At 42.7% G+C, this 24,647-nt stretch overlaps 1 protein-coding gene across 7 annotated transcripts in view; it reads left to right on the forward strand.

The window, feature by feature from the left end:
* tenm3 (teneurin transmembrane protein 3) overlaps positions 1 to 24,647 on the forward strand; it is a 203,523-nt gene that overhangs the window by 172,025 nt on the left and 6,851 nt on the right. For all 7 annotated transcript variants that reach the window (XM_070913106.1, XM_070913115.1, XM_070913124.1 and 4 more), the window contains 18 exons: positions 3,107 to 3,261; positions 4,516 to 4,617; positions 4,827 to 5,000; positions 5,311 to 5,370; positions 6,197 to 6,359; positions 6,523 to 6,661; positions 6,946 to 7,051; positions 7,304 to 7,446; positions 7,960 to 8,138; positions 10,748 to 10,852; positions 12,029 to 12,159; positions 16,217 to 16,386; positions 17,531 to 17,657; positions 22,146 to 22,343; positions 22,604 to 22,663; positions 23,303 to 23,647; positions 23,863 to 24,107; positions 24,187 to 24,368. In XM_070913106.1, the coding sequence (XP_070769207.1) occupies positions 3,107 to 3,261; positions 4,516 to 4,617; positions 4,827 to 5,000; positions 5,311 to 5,370; positions 6,197 to 6,359; positions 6,523 to 6,661; positions 6,946 to 7,051; positions 7,304 to 7,446; positions 7,960 to 8,138; positions 10,748 to 10,852; positions 12,029 to 12,159; positions 16,217 to 16,386; positions 17,531 to 17,657; positions 22,146 to 22,343; positions 22,604 to 22,663; positions 23,303 to 23,647; positions 23,863 to 24,107; positions 24,187 to 24,368 (2,784 nt within the window). The remainder of the gene's footprint in view (positions 1 to 3,106; positions 3,262 to 4,515; positions 4,618 to 4,826; positions 5,001 to 5,310; positions 5,371 to 6,196; positions 6,360 to 6,522; positions 6,662 to 6,945; positions 7,052 to 7,303; positions 7,447 to 7,959; positions 8,139 to 10,747; positions 10,853 to 12,028; positions 12,160 to 16,216; positions 16,387 to 17,530; positions 17,658 to 22,145; positions 22,344 to 22,603; positions 22,664 to 23,302; positions 23,648 to 23,862; positions 24,108 to 24,186; positions 24,369 to 24,647) is intronic.

A 24,647-nucleotide genomic window follows, 5' to 3' on the forward strand; every position in this document is an offset into this window, starting at 1 on the left:
TGGATGTTATTTTATTTAAATCATCATATTGCCAGCATGTCAATCTCTTGAATGTGTTGTATCCAATGTAACTATTGAAATTCATTTTTTTGTTTAAACAACTACATCATCTTACATTTACTTAATCGTTCTGATCGTATTGAAAAATTCACAAAACAGCGCAAAAAAAATGCAATAGACATTATGCTTGCCATATTGGACATAGTAAAAAGAAGGACATTTTGAGTCCTGCTTGATAAATAGTTGCTTTGCTGTTCTGAATCAGGTGTATTTCTCATAATTAATCATTTTTTCTGTTAAATGTTGATTCATTGTCGCTTCGCTTAGATTTTTACTGCCTGGAACTTGTGCCCATTTCTTTTTATCTACCTTCATACTCGAATGCTCGAACGGCCGGTATTAGTTGACATTTTGCCTGAGTGCATAGAGTATATTTTTCAAAGCTGTTTCTATAGGACATTGGTCCAATTGTTTTGCTTCTACTGCTTCCCATTGTAAGGAATATAACTTAGTATTTAGTCTTTTCAAATTCATTCCAAAATCATTTTTATCATAAATGAATGGTTCACAATGTAAAAGAACACAAGGCATATACATAAAAAAAAATTGTGGCTAGAGGTACACGGTACGACGGCGTTGGCAGTTGGAAAGGCAGTTAGTGATATATTAGCAGTAGGTCTAGTCATGAACAATCAGATCACCTCTTTCCCTGCCCTTTCGGAACAGTGCACTCTCTGCGGCACTCTGACAATGTGCTGAAGCAGTGTCCCTGAAAAGAAACTGGTGCAGGAGGCGCAGATACCCACAAGCCAACATACAGCACCTTAAATTAAAGAAGCTTTGGGAACGAGATGACACATTTTGTTACCGTGTCGCTCCTGTGAAGGGGACAGTAGGGAACATAAACTGAGGGAGAACCACGGGGGCACTTAAGCTACACTGATAGTCCCTTAGTGTAATGTAGTATTAGTCCATAGGCTCAAATCCAAAAATTTTACAAACCATCTGGGTGGGCAAATTCTAGTTGTGATTTTTGAATTCATATACACCCCTAGATTATGTTTTGATGTGATAGACCTTGCTTACTGTCAGCTCATTAGTGGTTATCACCTCTTAAAGCGATGGACTGTTGTTGTTCAAAACCGGTAAAGTGCCTTCCCTGGAAATCTGTCTTTCATTATGTCCTCTCCCTGGAGTGTGTCTGGACTGCTGGCCAGGAGTTTGTATGTCATAGTTTGCCAATGTTTAATAGAGAACTATTAGTTGAGACTGAATCATGTGCACTGTTAGTATTACATGTAGAAACATGTTCAATAGACATGTTTAGATATACTACATACTCAGTCAAAAAGAGTTTGTGTTAATGTGTATATAAACAGGTGCACTCAAAATAGTATAAAGAGTACGGTCTAGACCTGCTCTGTATGTAAAGTGTCATGAGATGACCCTTCCTGAGACACCATGCCACCCACGACGAGGTCAACATCATCATCATCACATCTGAGTCTGTTAGCTGTGGCTGCGTAGGTTGGCACAGGTTTGTAGTTAGCACAGATTTGAGCAGTTCAGGCCATTGTTGAGACAAGTGCACTCCGGTGGTTTGCACAACATCACACACTTGCAGGAGAGCAACTGCAAGACGGCATCTGGTGCTGGGGAACCGCGCATCCACTGGATTTCCAGCTGCTCCTCATCGCCTGTGATCCACCCTTGGTCCTTGGGGCTTAGTACAGATGGCTGGGTTTGAAGAGACCATCTCCAGATTGCAACCTGATAGTTGGCATGAATGTAATGCATGAATAGGCAATCCTCACATGGTGGAAGCTGGCTGGAGAGGGCAAATACATGCGGCATGTGATTTCCTGCAGCTTCTTGAAGAGCTCATCCCAAGCACGGTCAAGCTCAAGGAAGGCCCCCTGGTATGTCCTGTCTGACTCCAACTGTTTGAGGGTGCACATTTTCCTGCGTCCTGCCACAGTGTCGCAGCCGGTGAACACGTGCATGCCAAACAGGGCACCAGCAACACTATCGCCAAGTGATTGGCATAGTTTGGTGGTGTCCATGAACCTTGTCCTGTTATGTGTGCCACATTTTTGGTACACTGGGCATGGGACATCCTCGCACAAACCCAGAGTCAGCATCACAACATCTGTGTCGTCAGCCGTGATGGTCACCGCCTTGTAGCTAGACTCTGCTGCATGTGGCGGGTGCGGGTGTCACCTCCTTCCATCACGTTTGCTAACAACACAGTGGGCCAATACAGAAAACAATGAAACCGCAAGGACCTGACCCGCTGGTGTCAGGACAGCAACTTACTCCTGAACACCAGCAACAAGAAGCAGGGAAGTACTACGCCCCCCTCAACGGGTCCATGGAGAGAATGGACAGCTTCAAGTACCCTGATGTCCACATCACCGAGGGCCTGCAAGGCAGAGACTGTTCAACGTCAGACACTTGAGGAAATTCCGGGTATGCTCTCAAATACTGAGGAATTTCTACTCCTGCGCCGTCGAGAGCATCCCGACGGGGAACATCACTGATACTGAAATGGCACCGAACAGGACCCCAAGGCCCTGAAAAGAGTGGTTCATTCGGCTGAACGTACAATAGGCGGATATTTACACCAGGCACTGCAAGAAGAACAAGGCTCGGAGAATCATTAAGGATCCCAGCCACCTGGAAAACAGCCTTTTCTCCCCGCTGCGGTCGGGAAAAAGGTACTGGATACACCAAGCAAGCAGCAAGATTCAAGCATGAGAGTGAACTTATTTTGTAATGGATATTCCATGTCATATACCATGTCCAACATCTCAATATATTTTCAAACATTGTCAGAAGTTGATGTTGCTTTAATGTACATAGTTTTCATTGATTGTGATTCACAAAGCTGCTGTTTTGCTCATCTGTATGACTTTTACTCAGGCTCTACATGTTCTTATTTCTGTTTTTTCTATACCGTGTCCTATTTTAATTATATGCTGCAGCTGCATCTTTACTCCCCCACAGGAGAATTAGCTCACTTTAATTTTCCCCTTTGAATGTATAATCAACTGGATGACAATATATTGAATTGTGTGTGTGTGTTCTTTGTTTCTGTTTCATCCAGGGATAGCAATTGATAGAAACGGTTTGATCTACTTTGTGGACGGGACTATGATCAGGAAAGTGGATCGTAATGGAATCATCTCCACAGTTCTGGGCAGCAATGACCTGACCTCTGCACGACCTTTGACCTGTGATACCAGCATGCACATAAGACAGGTAAACATGCAAAGACTACCTAAATATGCTACAGCCACCTATCCATCCTGACTATTATAGCGTAGTGAAACATTGCAGGAAAGCAATGTCACACTTGCATTGCTTCCCTTTCACTTTTGACCGATGCATACTAGCAATCAAAATAACTGTAATTTGATAGGTTGCTCTGACGTGCCATCAGAAAAGTAGAGCCCCTTTAAATCTTAACAAGACATGGATTTACATCTGGTGACATTTACTTTTCAGAAACTCATCATACAAAGGCCGAAAAAAAAAAAGAAAGCAGGAGGGAGAGAGTAAGAAAGAGAGAGGGAGAATGTACATAAACAAGATGGACTTCAGTACTGAAAGAACACCAGCTTTTCCTGAAGATCTAACACTTAACACTTGCTCGGTGTGTGTATGTATGTGTGTGTGTGTGTCTGTGTCTGTGTGTCTATGTGAGAGTTGTGGTCTGTGTTTCCTGGGCAGCACATTTCTTGCAGAGTAGAAGTTACATGAACTCTGACCGAGTGTCCTTCTCTGCGGAAATCTAGCTCAGTTTGACTTGTGTCCAGTTATCTAGGTGACCCCTTGAGTTCTCTTGTGGAAACGAATGAGCTGGCAGCCCCCACGTTTTCAGGTCTCACAGCTTTTTCCGTACATTCACGTTGTTCTGTTATTATTACAGTGAGTGTAATATGTATCTGAATGCACTATATGCTTTTTCAAATTAAGCAGCCCAATAAATATTGTGTTTATAAACTGGCTGATACATACATTTTCCGATAAATACTGATATAGCTTATCAAAGACATTAAATAGATTTAAGGGGTTAGATTTAGTATGTGAGGATTTAGTACATACTTTAAATAAGAGTGGATTTTGAACAATTTTCCATTTATTTTCACAAATGCTCCCTCTGTTTTCTGTAGATTTAACAGAGAGTAGCACCAAAAGTCGCTGGTGGAGTTGAACTGGCCATCAGCAGCTTTTTTCTGAAGTGGTTGCTCTCCCTGTCTTCTCTGTCCTTACTCAGCCTCACACTGGGCTGCGCCGTTGTTTCTGTGTATATTATCAATTACCATTATCAAACAGTACCAATAAGCCATAGGGCCACTGATTCATTCAACTCAGAGGTCACTCAGACGAGGCAGGATTCAAACAGGACACTGTTTATCAGCATTAGAATCAAAAGTATCAGAGTAGTCAGGGCAGTATGTGATGTGTAACTCTCTCTCCTCTCCCCCTGTCCCCCGTCATCTCTAAATCCAGGTTCGTTTAGAATGGCCCACAGATCTAGCCATCAATCCCATGGATAACTCCATCTACGTCCTGGACAACAACGTTGTGCTGCAGATCACTGAAAATAGACAGGTATCGCCTATACTCACATGGACAGCAGCGCATGTTTTACAAATGTCCTGCTGTTTTTTTGATTGTTTTGTTTGAGTAACATAAGAAAACCATAGCAATAAATACAATTAAGCATTTCATCTTTATCTTACTTTGCCAAAACAAAAAAATACACAGTGTTCCTTAATCATTCTTAAATAACATCTGTGTGTGTGTGTGTGTGCCTTCAGGTTCGTATTGTGTCAGGCCGTCCCATGCACTGCCAGGTGCCTGGTATAGAATATACAATGGGCAAGAGAGCGGTCCAGACCATGCTAGAGGGAGCCACAGCCATTGCTTTGTCCTACAGCGGCGTACTCTACATCGCAGAGACTGACGAGAAGAAAATCCACCGCATTCGACAGGTAATCTGCAGGACACATATGGGACAGTGTAGTAGTAGTACCACTTAGTAGTAGTGGATGTAAAAGTCTGGATTGTAGTTTGACAGTGGCAGACTTGAGATGTACCTGTCCCACCCTCAGATTTAAGCCATCAGCCTGTGTCACTGTATTATTTGTTTTATCTTGTTTTATTTGTGGAGGAGTGCTGCCTTTAGTTATTAAGACTGGGAGAGAAAAGGGGGTGACGTGTAACGAAGGTTTGCAGGTCTGATTTGAACCCAAGATGCAGTCAAATCATTTATTTTATTTATTTTTTATTACCCTACACTAGGTGTCGACTGATGGAGAAATTACCCATCTAGCTGGAGCGCCATCTGACTGTGACTGCAAGGTATTACACCACAGCTACTTCATATATACACCAGTTAACACTGAGGAGTGCCATCTTCAGTCCTCCATGTCATTATTTTATACGCTACTTTCAATTCAATTCAATTCAATTCAATTTTATTTATATAGCGCCAAATCACAACAAAGTCATCTCATGACACTTTACAAAATAGAGCAGGTCTAGACCGACTCTTTATAATGTTATTACAGAGACCCAACAGTTCCCACCATGAGCAAGCACTTTCATATCTTAATCTTGAATCCCTTGTCATAGTACAGATGTTTTGCCCATCAGCTCACCAAACCCACTTAAGTTCAAAATGAACGTGTAGCAGTTAAAGAAAGACATGGATACAATACAATATAATGTTAATGTGGCTACAGGTAGTGTCTGCTCAACATGAATGTACTGATAATATATTAAAAGATTAATACAGTTTTTTTTTTTGCCTGTTGAATTTTTTGTGGTGCCCACATCTGTTCCCTATGGAAGCCCATTTCTGCCAATGTAATGAAAAAGAAATGTCCAATGACTTAGTATCTCAAAATAATGACACAGTATCTCAAAATAATAAGTAACGTTCTAAAAAGGCCTATGTGTTGTTTCCAACTCATTATTTCGAGATAAGTAAGTCATTATTTTGCGATACTAAGTCATTATTAGAGAAAGTTTCTCATTATAATGACTTACAGGATCTTCTTTTTTTTCATCATATCCTCTCCATAACACAAGTTATCCACATCATGTTATTCTCTATCTCTCGCCCTCTTTTCTTTATTTACTACTTCTTCCTTCTTCCCACTCCCAACCTCCCTCTGTCTTGCAGAACGATGCCAACTGTGACTGCTATCAAACAGGAGATGGCTATGCCAAAGACGCAAGGCTTAATTGTCCTTCCTCGTTGGTGGTGTCTCCGGATGGGACACTGTACGTGGCTGATCTGGGAAATATCCGGATTCGAGCCATACGCCGCAACCAACCACCTACTGGTATGTATATACAGCGCACACACAGACCTCTTTCTGTATTTGGGAGCGCCAAAATATTAGAAATGACACATTGTCACATTAGGGTAGAGTTATCATGTCATCATGAAAAGAAAGTAAATAATAAAGTAATTCTCACTCACTGTGTCTGTCTGTGTGTCTTCAGGCTCTCTGGCTTCAGGTCCCAGCTCCTATGAAGTGGCTTCTCCGGCCTCTCAAGAGCTATATGTGTTTGATGCGAATGGGACTCACCAGTTCACCATGTCTCTAGTCACTGGCGACTACAAATACAACTTCAGCTACAGGTTGGTGTGTTATATTTTCAGCTAAGTCTCATTCTCCCATTCGCTCACGCATTCACACACCGACGGCGACCGAGCTGCCATGCAATGCTGCATGCTGGTCTCAACTTAGAGTTCAGTGTCTTGCTCAAGGACACTTTGACATGACAGTTTATATCTCAGTAAGAACTGATCTTGTTCTGTGTTTTCTTCTCCGCATTTGTTACATCTTAAAAATACGTTCTCTCTCCTTCTTTTCAAATGTTTTCACTCTGTCATTTCCCTTCCCTCCGTTCCTTCACTCTCAGCAACGAGGAGGATGTAACCGCAGTGACAGACAGCAGCGGGAACACCCTCCGGATCCGGAGAGACACCAACAGGATGCCTGTACGCGTGGTCGCCCCTGACAATCAGGTGAGGCGAGCAAGTGTTTTGTCATGCTCCCGAAATGAACTTGGCTCACATGGCGTGAGTGTAAAGGGCAAAATGTAGAACTGTTGATAAAAAAAATTAAAAAAAGCCAGTGTTCAGCCACCAGTAATTAACTTCAAATTACAGTCGTATAAATAAAACACAGCGACGGGCCGACATGAAGTACGACTGCACTGGGAGAATGTATGTAACCCTGTTTGCCTGTGGTGTGTGTTTTTTTTCCCGTGTGTGTAGGTCATCTGGCTGACCATCGGGACCAACGGAGGCCTGAAGACCCTAACAGCTCAGGGTCAGGAGCTGGTCTTGTTTAGTTACCATGGCAACAGCGGCTTGCTGGCTACAAAGAGCATCCAAATAGGCTGGACTACCTTCTATGAGTGAGAAGCATTACTGTGTTTATATTTGAGTACATGTCCGCCATGTGCTGATGGATGGACAGACAGCCATCTACAAGTATATTAACCGTGTTGCTGAGAATTACATCAGCTCGTAATGGTTTTATAGCATTGAGAAGATCATTTCCGACACTTCTGACGGAATAGCATCACCTAATATGATCTGCACCTGCTCAAAGTGCCAGTGGAAACCTACTTTCATGACCGAGTGTAAATTCACTGAATTCAAAATCTGCCTCCTCTAATTCAACTTAACTTCAAGCTCTACCTCCCGCTAGGTAGACCCAGTTTAAATTCAACCTTCTGTCAGATTGCTATTCCTCAGAGTCAGGTGTTGCACATTCAGCTGTAAGAAACTGGCCCACAGCCGTGTGTGTGTGTGTGTGTGTGTAGTGCTAATTCAGGTATTTTTTTTTACAGGTGTCCATAAAGCACATTACAGTAATGGCGACTAATGTCCCTTTATTCCTCCCTGCATCCTCACTGTCCTTGTAGCTATGACAGCGAGGGTCGTCTGACTAATGTGACCTTCCCCACCGGTGTGGTGACCAATCTCCACGGCGACATGTCGTCAGGGGCTGTTGCTGTGGATATTGAGACGTCAGGGAGGGATGAGGACGTTTCTATAACAACCAACCTATCATCAATAGACACCTTCTACACTCTGGTGCAGGGTAGGTGCTTACACAAATGTGTGTGTGTGTGTGTGTGTGTGTGTGTGACAGAGTAAGGAAGAAAGTTTGCAAGAGAGTGTGTGTTGTGCTGTGCCTTTGTAATATGTATCATAATGAACAATATTGTGCCTGGCTGTGTGTTCTCTATTTTTCAAACAAAACTAATTCTCAATGGAAAACAGTGCCTGGACTCCATTTAAATCTCTGACGACTAGCTGCGATTCAGACAGATATGAGTCACTGTGGGGAAAGCCCGACTTGTACAAGCGTACGGTCTACAAAGAAAGCAGAGAAAACAGTAAAACAGCTGATACACCATGCAATGCAGTAAACGTTACAAGAGGAGATGGAGGAGACGAGATGAGAGGGCCCCGTCTTATTTCTTTGGAAACTAAGATTATATTATTTTGTTTGCACTACGGACGCTTCATATCCAGGTCAATTCACACACCAACCAGAAACGTGTAGACGCCAACAATGAAGCAAGCAATGCTGATCACGGATTCAGGGAGAAACAGTCCTGCAACTCACACAGTGACGCAATCATTTGATAGGAATACGCGAGGGAACGCACATCGGTGAAGTTATTCGGAAGATCCATCTTGATACTTTTTCCCGGGATAGGATTCCCTTAAAGAATTAGCATTGCAAATGTCGTTACATTTATAGTTTATGAACACTGTTGGATAATACAACGGTGTGGTGATGCAAGTTAATTCTGGAAGAAAGGGACTGTTAAGAATGAATAATTGGAAGAATGAATGACAGCTAGCTAGCCGCTAGCTAACGCCCCAGTGGGTGATATGGGTCACACATACACTAATAGCTTGTTTGTCAAGTCACATAGAAGAGTTTAAAAGACGAAGAGAAGTGATGCATAAGGTACTGTACGTACTTAGGCCTCAAGAGCCCCTCTGGTGCCGGCAGATTTTAAGACCAGCATGGGCGCACAGATAGGTGCAAGCAGATGTGCTACTTACTCAAGTCCCACAGTGATTAAGTCCTTGCATACTCTTCAAGCTCCCTTCTTCTCTAAAACTGCACATTGTGCTTGGACCCCATCAACTGCAGCTACATTATTGATTTGTCATTGTTCTCAGCTGCGCTGTTTTGGTTATTCTTACCCCTCTATTTTTTTTCTGCAAAGACATTTGAGCACATCATCCTTCTCATCATCCTTCACACCAGACGTTCAGCCTAAACGGCAAGGGAAAACAATAATTCAGCACTGATGCCCTTGTTAAATCTAAACTAATGAGCCAGATGAAGCTGGCCTCGAGTGGCCGGCAGTGATTTGTTTCAGAGTGAGCTACATGTGCCCGGAGTGTGAGGGAAAACAGAGTGGATTCTCCCTCAGAGCAGAACAGTATTGATTGGAATGTAATAAGTTATTCAAAGCCATCGACAAGTGGAGCATTCCTCTCCATCAATTCACGTACATTATTTATAGTTTTTTCGCTTCCTCGCTATCATCTAAACTGCACAGTGTGCCAGTGTGCAAGTGTTCTAGGTCACGTGAAATCACATCAGGTGTAGGTGTAGACGAGAAATGGTAAACAAGCTAATATATCTGTAGTATTGTGTCATTTCGATGTTGCTGTCGATTGCTTTGTGACGGCGGGAGGAACTTGTTGGCAACGCAGGGCTGACAATGGCAGTGATGCTCTACACGGATTGATGTGGGTGGGTGGTTGTGGAGGATCAGCCACCCCAGCAGATCCACCCCACACTGTTAAACCACATAGAATCTCCACCGGGGGAGAAAAAAATTAATAAATCCGCTGTTTGCAGGAATTACATTTTGTCAGATTTGTTCATTTGGATTAAAGGATCCCGGTGAAACTATGGAGAGAGAGAAAAAGAAACGCATTTGGTGTTGATCTCAAATCAAGATACAAATTTAAGAAAAAATAGTTGAAAATATAGGAGTAGGAGTAAAACATTATACTAATTTAGAAGATTTGAGAGTAATTGCCAAAGACAGTCCATGTGGATTGTGCAGTAATGAAATGGTAAATGGAAATGGTAACTCTCCTGGAGCCTTAAGGGTTAACCCTAACCTTAAACCTAAAGTCTTCGACCTGAAATCGAATGATCTGTGTGACGGAGGGCTTGCATTTTGTTCTAAAACGGAAAGCGAGGCCCCCGCAATGTGGCTGTGCGAACACCAGGATGGGCCCCAATTGAGATTTAAAAAATCTCGTTTTCAAAGGAGTCCTGGCCTTGATAGGCAGCAGCACGAAGAAAGTAATACATGTCCCCTAACACACACACACACACACACACACACACACACTCAGATGCATGGCCATTAGTCGCGCATGAGGTCAAGGGGAACCTAATTAAAAGAGGCTGGGGGATGTTAATACCTGCTCTGTGCTCCATTAGCAGGTTCAAACACCGTCCACCGAAATTAATTGTACTGTTTTTCTCTCCTTACATTTATCTCTTTGTCACCCTCCCTCTCTCGCGCTTTCATGCTCTCCTCTCATTGTTCCCATGTGTCTGGATGAATGCCTTGAAATGAAATGAGAATGACATTTGAAAACACAAAACCTGTGTGAAATATTGTATTCTCAATAATTGTCTCTTGTCTGTCTCTCATATAGACCAGCTTCGTAACAGCTACCAGGTGGGTAATGACCATTCACTGAGGGTCATCTATGCCAATGGGATGGACACGCACTACCAGACGGAGCCCCATATACTGGCGGGTATGCAGCTTTGAGCACATTGCCCTGAATGTGTAGTATGGTATAATAAAAGGTTTCATGTCAAACATAATCTGTTATTGTTAAATCTTTATTTACACTGTGTGTACACAGTATGCGTGAACCATTGGGTGTGAGCTATCTACATGGTGATTGCTTATGTGTTTAGTACGCCGCGTACCAGATTTCCATGTAAATGGCTTTCCGCCATGAATTTTTATATTGCATGCCTGGTTTCTCTGAGATGCCAACACACATTTCTGCAGGTAAACACCATCTGATGGGCCTGTTTGTGAAAAGCATCATAGCGGGGCGTCAGTGTCAGTGTCAGTGTCGTGTTTTCAGTTCTGCTCCATCACTCGTCACAAGCCACTGCTTGTCCAGCTGTAGTGACACACAGTTTGATTTGACACGTTAGGAATTGATTTTCATTGCTAGTATCAGAAAACAATAATAACATGAGATATCCCATTTTTGATCCCTTGGATCCCATTTCTCAAGCCATGCCAGGATTTTTTCACGTTTTTGCGCGCATTTACTGCTGATCATCTACACTTTACTTTGTTGCTGAGCATTTCCCAAAGCACCACAGTAGCCTTTAAGACTCAAATATGCCATGTTCCTTTTTAATTTCTAAATATCCTCTGTACAGTGTGAAAAATCAACACTACAACATGCTTTGGAAAAATGGTTAGTAGCGATGAAAAGCAATCGATGCACAAACCCCATCTCGAGATAGAAACATTGAAAGTCTGAAGTGGTATGTACTGGTGCAAATCAATTAAACCCTCCAGACAGGCTAATAGCTTCGTTAAATGATCAGAATCCACTCTGGCATGTACAATGTTGGAGGGTTTTTAGCTAGTTTGCGCAAAATGTTTAAAGAAAGGCAAGGATCTCAGTAATATTACAGTCCTAGCATGGTTAGGATGATGTTGCCACTCACTATAAAAACGTGTGCAAGGCACCCAGGATGTTGCAATGCATCTGAAAAACACAACAGGGACTAGCTCAGAAGTATCAAATTGGAAGCATTCAGCAGGCCCAGCCCAACAGCACATACTGATATTTATTATATATTATTGCTTTGCATATTCTGGTTTAGACTTTTTCACCCAAAAAAAAATAAATATATATATATATTGTTGGTATTCACGTCTTTTTCATATCCCTTCCTAGGTGCTGCTAACCCAACTGTAGCCCGACGCAACATGACACTGCCGGGAGAGAACGGCCAGAACCTGGTGGAGTGGAGGTTCAGGAAGGAACAGACTCGTGGGAAAGTCATCGTCTTCGGGAGGAAGCTCAGGGTGAGCGCTCTCTCCAGCTGACTTGGGGTTTGACTCAGTCCATGCGTCCATCCAATCATGCATTTACTGCAGAATTGATGGACATGAATGGGACAACATTATTATCTAAATATGTGAAAACATTATTATTATTATTGTTGTCATTCTTATAATGTGTGTAACACACTCACACTTAAGGCTATTCAAAGTTTCAATTTCACCTGTGTGTTTTTGGGCTGTTGGAAGGAGAACATCTGGCCCCAGCCGGCCATTAGACGTAAATTCAGCGTCTTCTTGCAATAAGGCAACAATGCTCACAAGCCACGGAGTCATGTGACTGATCACTTTGCCCCCCTCTGCGAGCAGCGCAATATGGGTTACAGAGGTGTTTCTGTTTCGGTCTGTGATAGCTTCGTGTCTTAGGAGAGAAGGAAGGGGCCGGGATTCGTTCGTAGAGTTTGAATATTACACTAAGTGCTCTCTAACTAGCCCAGCCTATAATAGGAGGCAACGTTGCAGTCATGCGGCCTCTGGACAGTTTGATCCTCACAGTGGTGCCAATCTCAGCACGTTCCAATAAATCCAAATGAATGCAACGGCATGTGTGGTCCACCAGTGACAATGGGTGAGTGTTGTTATTGTGAGCCAGCGATAATGAGCTGCAGGTAGATGTGTTGTTTTTTGTTTTTTTTCATAAATGTGTAATCATAGGTGAGCGTAAATACAACATGTATACTGTACAAGTCAGCTAACACAATGACAGTCCAGCCAATTTAAGGTGTTAATGATGGTGAGGCTGGATGAACAGCAGTGAGCTTTAATCCAGCCTTTCTGCCAAACGCCGATATTCACACAATATTTGTTTATATGGTGACGAGTGTGCACTGCGCACAAGATGTGTAAGCAGCACGGTGGGTGAAGTAATGGAAACATCTGCTGTCAGGTACAGAACGTGAACGCTGGCAAAGTTTTACGAGATGATAAATGAATTGTGTAGGACAGTTGGTGATGGGATTTTTAATCACTGGATGTATGATGTATTTATAATGCATTTATTTTGGTCAATATAATGTAGGGCTGTGCGATATGGCTCATAAATAATAATATAAGCTATGCTGAGATATACGATATATATATTCAATTCAAAATGTATTATATATATATATTATGTAGTAGTGTCATTTGCAGTGAGCCTGCAGGACTGTCAACAAGATGGTCAATTTGGGAGGGACTAAAGTTAGCATAGGAGTCCTCAGTTATGTTGATTACTATATGTATGATGTCACTAGTCCACATGCACACACAGTACCTACAGGACACGTACTGCCTGCTGCCAACCAACGACAGATTGCACATTGCACACTGCCCTGTCATTCAACATACCTTTATTTATCATAGCAGTGTACATTATATGTGCAGTGTTCTAAAATAACACACCGTAAATTCTCAAATAGTGCAAACATATGTGATATGATACATTGCTATAGATTAAACAGTATATACAGTAGTGAAAATTGACATCTACGGCAGTAAAATGCAACATTAATGCAGCAGTATGTTCATCCAGAAACATCATACTTTCACCTGAGTAAGGTTTACAATGCAGAACTTTGACTTGTAGTGGGGGTATTAAGTATGTCTTCTTCCACCTCTGGTTAACACACCCACAGCCCAACTAACTGCACCTGCGTGTACCGGCCGAGCCTTTCTCCTTTAAGGAAGGTGGCCTTGTGGGTAAATTAGTGTGTGTGACGGAGTCAAGTGGGTTCACTGTGAAAGTGAGTCTTTCCCGGTGTGTGTGTGTGTGTGTGTGTGTGTGTGTGTGCACGCGCTACGTTACTTTAGTCAGCCGTAATGTATGTAAATAAGCTCAGGTTGCAGGATAACATGCCCTAATGTAGCGGCCAACGGAAACACTGAATACTTGAATATGACGACATGGTCATCTGCTATATTGTGCATTAATGTATATTGGAATATATTCAGTATATTGCCCAGTCTTAATATAATGTTTAGACATACAGTGGATTCAGAGGAAAAGTTTGTCTTGACATTGCAAGATGTTGTAAGAGCATCATACCAACCAGATGATGTGTACCAGATCCAAGCAACCAATCACATGTATGTAATTATAAACACTATGAACAATATTTAAATGATTGAATACAAAATTCACTGTCTCTCTCCACACACACACACACACACACACACAAATATCCATGTACCTTATAATTCCAGTTCCAACTTTAACCACAGACCAAAGCCCGAACCCTAAAATTAGACAATTGCCGTGTTTTTCAAAAATGTCATAACACAATTACCGAAAATTGCTCTTGGCTGAAAATGGGCCAGAAAAAAATGTGAGAATTAAAAGTTACGGCCAGTCAAACTATGACACGAACTCAACAGATAATTCAGGGGCTCGGCTCTTGCATAAAGACATTTTAAAAAACACAGAACGTGCTGAAAAGGACGGGCTGATGATCACTCCTGTAGCTTTAAACTTTCCATACTAGGTAGTTACAGCAGGTAAATGTATTCCAGTCCATGTGTGAGTGATTCTATGCAAAGGGAAGGCAGGACCATCAGATAGTCCTGTTTGCCGTTACTTTGAATTAAAAGTCACGGTCTGTTGGAGGCCATGCCAATCTTCATTATGATTTGCTTCCCCTGATACGGTGGGCCTCACACTCTACACGGCTTTTGGACGCTTTCCCGCTGGCTACTAGCCACTGCCCAGCATCCTCCTTATCTGCCCCCCCCCCACCCTTTATTCACCTCGCTGCATTCAACTAGTGATAATTCAAGTGTCTGAATGAAAAGATGAGAAAAATGACTTGAACATTTTCCAGCAAGACTCTCTCTTTAATGAAACAGTAAAACAATTGATCAGCTAATTCTTAGTAAGAACGGCTTCAAGGATCCATAAGGTGAGTTTAGCGCAAAGTGGAGTTTGAAACAAATAGCACGTCATTTAGAAAGCCATAAAGAGTGGCTAGCTGGCTCGGTGACGCTACGCTGTTTTATGGGTATTGAATCCAAGGTTTGTTTTCATTCATCGGCTAAGGTGCAGATGTTGAATTGAACAGCCAAGAACTTAACACGTGGGCTAAATTTGTTGTTTGTCTGTTTGTTAGCCAGGTGGCTAGTCCTTCATGGGGAACCAGCACTAGCACTAGCATCTCTCTCTCTCTCTCTCTCTGTCTACCGAACCAGAAGATGACCGCCCACACAGAGCCTGGTTCTTGCTTGAGGTTTTTCGCCTGTTAAAAGGACGTTTTTCCTTGCCTAGTGCTTGCTCATGGTGGGAACTGTTGGGTCTGCTCTATGTGAAAAGTCCTGAGATAACCTGTCTTGTGGTGTATCACTCTTTAAATGAAATTGAACTGAATTCATCACGAAGCATTCTTTTAATGCTTGTAATGAGGAAGTCCATCCCCTGTCGCTCTGCGTTTCAACGTTTTAGTGTTTTAAGTATCTGCGTAATTTTGTTAATGATGACGAAATATGTTCAAAACCAGGCAGTGGTTAAGCAGTCTGTCTGTGCAGATGGTCATGACATTTGCTGGATGATTCCTTTAGCTTTTGGTAACCTCTTGATGTTGATTTCAGCTTGTACACAAAAAAAAATATCAAAATCTAATGGGCAAACGTTCACTGATCTTTTCTCTAACGCCACACTCAGGACAAAATGTACGCAAACTGTCTTGTAACATAATGGGCAGACTTTGGGTTATATCTCATAACGTTTCCCCTTGCCACCTTCAGGACAAACTTAACAATTTGAATCCGTCTACTGCTATGGCTCTAAGATTAAAACACTGTTGTTTGATGTGTCTAACGCATTTGTGCTGTGGGGTGAAATCAACATTTCAACATATTGGGGCCTTTAACGGGCCTAAGGATTTTAGTCATGCTCAGATCCTGAAGGGAGCATGACAGGGATTCAGCACAGCTGCATGTAATACAATCAGTTTCGGCGAACTAAGCATTTAATGTTTTCGGCTGATCAAAGATTTGTATGATCATAAGAGGTTTTCTTCATTCATTGGTTATTTGTGTGTCCCCACACCTTCAGGTGAATGGTAGGAACTTGCTGTCGGTGGATTACGATCGCACGCTGCGAACGGAGAAAATTTACGATGACCACAGGAAGTTCCTGCTGAAGATCATCTATGACACCCAAGGTCATCCGACACTCTGGGTTCCCAGCAGCAAGCTATTGTCAGTTAACTTGACATACTCCAGGTAAGCCCTTCTGTACAGGGGTATTTATTATTTTAGAGTGTCCCCTACCTAATTGACTCAACTGCAGGAAGCCTGAGCATCGTCTCAGTATTTCTACTGCATGCATAACTGTGGAAAACTATCAGCACTTGTTTGTCCACATTACAGTACACTTGGAGACACTTGACCAGTTGAGTCAGTTATTAGTTGGGGGGTGGGGAGTACTGTTTTGTCCAGCACCAAATCTCTGACCAATTAAAAAAACAAACAAACAAACAAAAGAATCTGTCACATGCAGTAGATTCTGTTGAGATACTGTGGTTAATATTACATTTTGTGAAACAAACCCAAACTACACAGGTAGAAATGGTACAAAACAACTACACAGACGACACAAAAAAAGGTCCATCAGAGGGGTGTCCAGACCTTTCACGCTATGGGCCACATGATGAAAAAGTAGCCCTGTGCCCTGACCCTTTTGATTTAAGAGACTCAAGCACTGCTGTACACTCACCAGTAAATATCACCCCTTAATGGGGACGCTGAGCCTTGGACTGAAGAATTGACGTGAGGTCAAGTGTAAGTCTTGTGGTGGAGATTCGAAGTACATCACAGACAGGTGACTGTCGGTTATCTCGGACCTCAGTCCATTCAGTGTCATAAGACAAAATGTTTGAGAAAATAAACAGTCAATGTCAGAAAAGCGCTAATTCTACTTTATGATTATCACTGAGGTCATACTGGGTGGTGGTGTTGCACTGGAGTGCATAATTTTGAATGGTATTTCCAACATTTTGTCCACCCCGAGTGGAAGAAGAAACATTGTGGACTTGTAAACAATGTGCCCATATGGTGATAGTGACACCTGCCGTTCACAATAGGAACTGCATATTAATATACCCAGCAGGGCAAACACAATTTTTTCATTATGAAATAACTCAATGACCATAAACCATAGCTTGGTTTGAAAATGCCCTTTAACTGTTGTGGGTCATGTGTGCAGTGATTTAGGTCAGGATCGTAGAATGCGGAACATGTGACTTCAACACAACCTCTGAGAGTGCTTTAACATTATAAAAGTAACTGCTGTTGTTAATGGCACTCACACTTTTACTCAATTTTTGCTGAAAAGCTCATAAGTATGTGCGTGTGTGTGTGTGTCCAGTACGGGGCAGGTGACAGGCCTCCAGAGGGGTCCAACCACCGAGAAGTGGGAGTACGACAGTCAGGGAAGAATCATCTCCCGAGTCTTTGCTGACGGGAAGACGTGGAGCTACACTTACCTGGATAAGGTACAGGATGACGCAATGAAAGCCATATACACACACACACACACACACACACACATGCTACATGTATCGTCACTGTGTGAGTGTCATTTATTCATCTATATGCTGTGTATTACGCATATGCGTAACCAGCATACTGAAGGAGAAGCAAACAGCACACATGCATGCTTACACACACACACTCTCAAGGAGGTACTGTGATAGAAATGCTGCTCAACTCTGCAGAGACATGATGAAAAAAAAAAAGATAAATGCCAAAGCGCGCTCAGTTTGTTATATGCCCCCCCCCACACACACACACACACACAAAGCAAGGTTACTGTGTTTGCCATAAATTCTGGTCAAGCAAAGTAAGCAACACTAATTGAAGCTTTTTTTTCTTTCTTTTTTTCTCCCCTGTGTAAAATGTACTGTCACAAAGTTACTAAGGGAAACAACCGGCAACAAAGAATGCACTTGCAAACAGACAGCCCACCTCCCCCAGGGAGGGGAGAGGAGGAATGGCTTGTTAGTAGTTAAAAAGGAATGAAAACACAGCCCCTTTGTCTCTGAAGGAGGAAAGAAGAGGGGTGAAGCGTGTGGGTTTTTTTTTTTTCTTCCCTTCCAATGATGCGATGATTGTCAAAAACATCTCACTTCGAGTTCCAGGGGGTCAGGTCATCGCTTATGTAGCTTGGATGCTAATTTGGCATCTCAACTCTTTTCACTGCATTCCAGTGTGACTGGGACAGGTCGTGGATTGTGCGGATTCAAAGTCGCGCTTTCAAACTGACAGGTTTACAGCGACATTGAATGGTAATGGACATGTAGAATGGCAAAGTAGCATCTGTTAACTTAACACCTGGCAATTCCGGATCTGTGACAGAGTCAAACCTGTCCCAGTGGTCACGGTGCGAGGCACGAGAGACATATTTCGCTGTTGAAAATAGATAGACTCGAGGAGATGAGAGGAGACAAGGGGTAAACTAAAGGAGGACAGAAACCATTTTGGAGGACAAGATGAGAGACACGTGAGGAAAGGAGAGGTGACTGAAGGGCAAAGAGATAGTTAAAAGGGAGTGACTCAATAGACAACCCACATCGTCTCTTAAGGACAAGAGAGGGGATTCCCTGTAGTACAAGAGCTGGAGCGTGAAAAAAAAAAAATAGTACAAGCAGGAGGAGACAGGAGGGATAAATCAGACACTTGTTATGTTTGTTAGCTCGGGAAGACAGAGGGTCAGACAGACAGAGCCCGACACCGAACAGCAACGGGCCTCGTTTGTGCGCGCCGAAGGAAAGGAATGATTGAGAGCAATGGAAGAAGAGAGATAGAGAGGGAGTTTGCAAAGACAGAGGTACTACTGTGGAAACAAGTCCCTAAGGGACGGCAGGGAGCTTAGTTTAAGCATCTTAAGACAGAGAGAGAGAGAGAGACGGCAATTGTAGATGAAGGGAGACAAGCATGATAGCGAGGGAACAGGAGTGACGTGAGGAAGGAGGAAGAAATAACGAGGAAACAAAATAACAGGGTCAGATGACTAAAATAACGACATAGTACGTAGTTGCAGCAGTCTCAGTGCATTTACAAAAGACGCAACACAACAAATTGCGATGAAATATTATTATTTATAGTATACTAATTAATGATATGTATTCAAATAAAATATAAAATCAGCAATTAAACATTTAAATACATACAACAAGTGCTGCGAATAAATCAATTTGGATTTGCTTCACCAATCGAGTGTGAAAATAAGTTGTACAAGAAAATGAGGGCGAGGTATACTAAGGTATACTAACATGGAACTACAGCGTGTTTTATTCACAAACAACTGGCAATTAGATCTGTCTGTAAAGGTGAAAATGTCTTTCGAGAGAGTGGTAACGCTATATATTAAGGTTCTTGTAATAAGGCCCTTAAAAGCGTGTCAGGAACATGTAAACATGGGCCAATTGGAAGTGTTGGAGGGGAAAAAAAACAAAATGCATGCTGACATCTGGTGGCCATTAGATAAACTGCATCTTAGCAGGTGGTTACTACATGGTCAATACCAATGACTCTGCTGCAGCAACTGCTGACATTTTCGCCTTCCAGAACATCCCATTAGTCACATAGATTTTACGTAATGTCCCTTTATATGCAATTCTCCCAAGGTTCAGTGAGTTGATTTCAGATCAAAGTTGAACAAGTTTGATTGATATGTAGAAAAATCACGTTTTTGTCATACTAGACATTTTGACGAGCTAGATAATTATGTCTTGGTAAGGCTATGGGGTATGGAGGCAGGGGAAAAAAAGGAAAACAGACCAAGAAAACTACAAGGAAGCAAGAAAGATGGAAGCAAGACCCTAGTCAATGAATAAAACAAGGGACTGAAGCAAAGACAAGTGAAATACAAAATTCCCCGCAGTGTATTAATGAGCCATATTCTATTTACTCCACGCACACTCTCACCTTCTCTTGCACTTGTTTTTCCATTCACTTCCTTCCTGTCGGCCACTTCCTCTCCTTGCTGCGAATGCTTGCTGGAAGCCTCTTTGGGAAATAGAGTGAATTTACCATGTCCAGTGGCACACACACAACATTGCAACAACATACTACAAATTCATGACGAACACCATGAGCACACATGAGGGGGGGGGGGGGGGGGGGGGTAATTAACTACAGTTCAATATCATCAAGGTCCCAAGGGAGAAAGGGTCGTGCAGTCAAGCAAACACAAAGGTAAAAGGCAACAAATATATATAAATATAGGTGAAAATATAAACCTTTTAACTGTTTCAGACAAATGACAATCTAAATGAGTCCACTCTACAAGAATTAAGCCTCAAGCTTGCAACACAAACCCAATGAAATGATGTATGATAGACTCAAAAACACTGATGCACAACAACACTTAAAATCAGATCAGGTTGGATGGAGGTCAGGCGGCTCTTTAACCGCCTGCCCGAGTCAAGGAGCGCCACACACACACCACAGCAGAGAAGGAGGCCGAAGGAAGAGTTGCTGCCGTCCCTTCTTAGATCCGCGCTCTCCTCACATTGCGGTTTATCGTCCACAAACAATCAAGAGTGCAGGAGGCTCCCCAGGGGATTTGCGAAGGCAGACACAGTAAAACACCCATGAGACGTGAAGAAACGAAGTAGCAGGGCATCCAAGTTAAGGACAAATATTGTGATGGATGTATGTCTAGCAAACATGTGTCATGTGTGAAAGCAATTTCCTTGACTTGTGCTGCCATGTCCGCTTAGTATAGGAAACTAAAAATTGTATTGTTATTTATTAGGCAAATAACAAACTGGAACAACTAAATAGTCCTTATTAACATATATTAACCACAAATCTTAATATTCTGTATGACCTCCTTTGGCCCTGATAACAGCTTGCATTCTTGCAACCACAAAACAAATGTTTCTGTTCAGGAATGCAAGTAAATAACTGTAATTCGGCATCTCAGTCAAAAAATAATAATGTGCTTTACTATTTTTTTCTGCTTTTTTTGTCAAACAGTAAATTTGAGAATTCATGGATAACAACAATAATTCTATTTTAGCATTAAAGATGTCATTTTGATTAAAGAGCTTGGCTTGCACATACTGGTGGATTAACCATTACAGAAACATCAAATATTTTGGTCATCAGCAATACTGTTCATTTAGGGCAGCGGTGGCAAACACCTTACACTGGGTGGGGGTCTAATACATTTGTTAAGCACTGTATGTCAGCAATTTTTCAAAAGCCAAGGAGAGTTGATGACCTTGGAACAGCCAGCAGATTTACTTCCATCAGACACACTTGATCAAGGAATTGACCATAGACCATGCTGCTTATACAATGGCATTTGGTGGAAAAGGCTCTGCTGTTTTTAGGGGGCTCTTAAAGAACCCCCTTGCATTAATAAACCAACTGTATCGCCAGAGAAAGATGTAAATATTGGAGTAGTACCTAATTATTTTTGGGGGTTTTTTTCACGTCCAATGCCAGTGTTTTCCAAGGTCTTCCTTTCTGCAATATGTGCACATGGCAACTATAGTATCGTTAAGGATAGGGAAAGGTCGTGGTTATGACAAACGAGCGAATCGGACGAACGAGCCAGCGATGGTGAAGCATGAGTGACGTAGCAGACGCAATGCTCCATTTCAGATTACAGATTAAGAGATCTACAAGACACCTGAACGGTTAAAACTCTGATTTTTTTTTTTTTTTTTGCGCAAGGGGCCAGTGGGGCACGACCCTTACCAGATGGGGCGCAAAAATATGACATGATATTCATCTAATACAAGCAAGATTGTAAGATGTCAGCTGTGTTTATAATGTGGATGTCCCACAGTGTTATTACATCTATCATAAGGTTCATGATGTGTGTAACTGGAGTGCTTCCGTGATATGATAGAGGCCCCCAACAAGTCACTATATTCTTTTTCGGTGTGAAAAAGGATGTTGAACAACATTGTGTAAATGTAAACTGTCTCAGTGTGCCTCTCCTCTGATGGCTCTGTCTCTCACAGTCCATGGTCTTGCTGCTGCACAGCCAGCACCAGTACATCTTCGACTATGACTCTGGGGACCGTCTGTCAGCGGTCACCATGCCCAGCGTGGCTCGACACACCATGCAGACGATCAGGTCAATAGGGTACTACAGGAACATCTACACCCCCCCAGAGAGCAACGCCTCTGTCACCGTGGACTACTCTGAAGACGGACAGGTGTGTGTAATGCAGACTGCGGCTCCACGTCTCTTGATAGGATTTCACACCACAAGAGCATGCTTTCCTTGAAGTTTTACCATCATATTTCTTTAAGCAGACACTGTACATTTCTGGCATCTCAAGTCCAGCCACGGTCAGTTCTAACAGTGGACAGCCATGATGAATCTTTTGTGCCATAAGTGTTGTTCAAGTCTAATCAGTGAGCCATTATTAAAACTGACCTGCTCATCTCCACTGGTTTTTCTCTTTCTCTCCAGCTCCTCAGAGTTGCCCATCTGGGCACTGGCCGGCGTATACTGTACAAATATCGCAGACAGGTATATGATTTTATGTCTTTTTACACAGTTAAAATAATTAATTATTTAAAAATAATAATAATAATAATTGTTGTTATCTGTATGTAAATTTAGGTTTGTATTTTATTTTTTTTGTTTATTCAAGTGCATATATAGTTCATGTAAATGTAATATTTTAGACAAAATTCTTCATTTGTTCTTCAATTGCAAATCATTATTTTCAGTTCAGTCAACCCGCATATGAATAGTTACACATTCTTAATAAATATAAATAAGCTTTGATTTCCCCCCCTCCCAAGATGCAGGATAATTGGATATATAGAATATAGATAGGAAAGAAGATTTCTTTTCGTACCAAGGCTATCGTTTCGTGTAATTGAAAGCCGTGGCAGGGAGAGATCAATACACCCCGCACACGGGGAAGCATGAAGACAGGGGGGCAGGTGGACCCTAGGGTGTTGGTGGGGCGTGACGTGCATGAGTAGCAGCTTCAGTCGAAAACGAACAGGGACTTTGACCGCTTGAATAGACCGCTCAAGAGTCGATGGCAGTCATTGAAGTTAACTTACGGCGCAGCTGATCCCGGATGAAAAGGATCTGGTAGTCTACAGAGTCTGTTACCGTAAACACACACGGCACCCGTGTCCTTTGTCTCGTCAGAACAAGCTGGCCGAGATCCTCTACGACTCGACGCGAGTCAGCTTCACGTACGACGAGACCGCTGGCGTGCTCAAGACCGTCAACCTGCAGAGCGAAGGCTTCATCTGCTCCATCCGGTACCGCCAGATCGGCCCGCTGGTCGACCGGCAAATATTCCGCTTCAGCGAGGACGGGATGGTGAACGCGCGCTTTGACTACACCTACGACAACAGCTTCAGAGTCACCAGCATGCAAGCTGTGATCAACGAGACGCCGCTGCCGATCGATCTCTATCAGTTCGACGATATATCCGGGAAGGTGGAGCAGTTTGGGAAGTTTGGAGTCATCTATTACGATATCAATCAGGTGAGACACGATTGATTTGAAGTGCCCTTAAGTGATGGATAAGTGCCTCTAAACAGGGACGTTGTTCCTTGCTCCGGGCCCTGAGCTTTTCTGTTTGACGTCCTCAAATTCAACCGTTCAGCTGTTCAGTTTTAATGCCCTGTCTTGCCTGGCCAGTTTATGTACAGTCTCTCCAGTCTCTGTTGTTGATTAGGTCTTCCCACTTGTCTCTTCAGATCATCTCCACAGCAGTGATGACCTATACCAAACACTTTGACCAGCACGGCCGCATCAAGGAGATCCAGTACGAGATCTTCAGGTCCCTGATGTACTGGATCACCATTCAGTACGACAACATGGGCCGTGTCACGAAGCGCGAGATCAAGATTGGTCCGTTCGCCAACACAACCAAATACGGTTACGAGTATGACGTTGACGGACAGCTGCAAACGGTCTCCCTCAATGAGAAGATGATGTGGAGGTAGGATCATGACGTTGTAAAACTGAAAAGAAGCATCTGATGATGCCAAATGCTAATAGTAGAATGTCCTGCCTTCCAGGTATAACTATGACCTGAATGGGAACCTGCATTTGCTGAACCCGGGGAACAGTGGCCGGTTGACCCCGCTACGCTACGATCTGAGGGACAGAATCACTCGTCTGGGAGATGTTCAGTACAGGCTGGACGAAGACGGTTTCCTGAGACAGAGAGGAGCCGAGATATTTGAATACAACTCCAAAGGTGGGAATTAGTCATTTGCACTATTTGTAGTATTTCGGTCGCCCAACACAGCAGTATAAATGCCCGATCACAGGGTTGTCAACTTTGGGTACCTGGCTGGAGTGAGATTTTGACACCATGGGCTTAATCATGCGCAAGCGCACTTCATCACATGCACATATTTGGACTCAACTCACCATCAGGGTTTAAAAAAATATGCGGCTTACTCATATGGCAGGAGCTTATACTCTAAGATTCAAGGATACGGCCTGACTACACCACCCGGGACATCCACCCAGG

This window comes from Enoplosus armatus, chromosome 2 (assembly GCF_043641665.1).
Source record: "Enoplosus armatus isolate fEnoArm2 chromosome 2, fEnoArm2.hap1, whole genome shotgun sequence".
Taxonomy (NCBI): Eukaryota; Metazoa; Chordata; class Actinopteri; order Centrarchiformes; family Enoplosidae; genus Enoplosus; species Enoplosus armatus.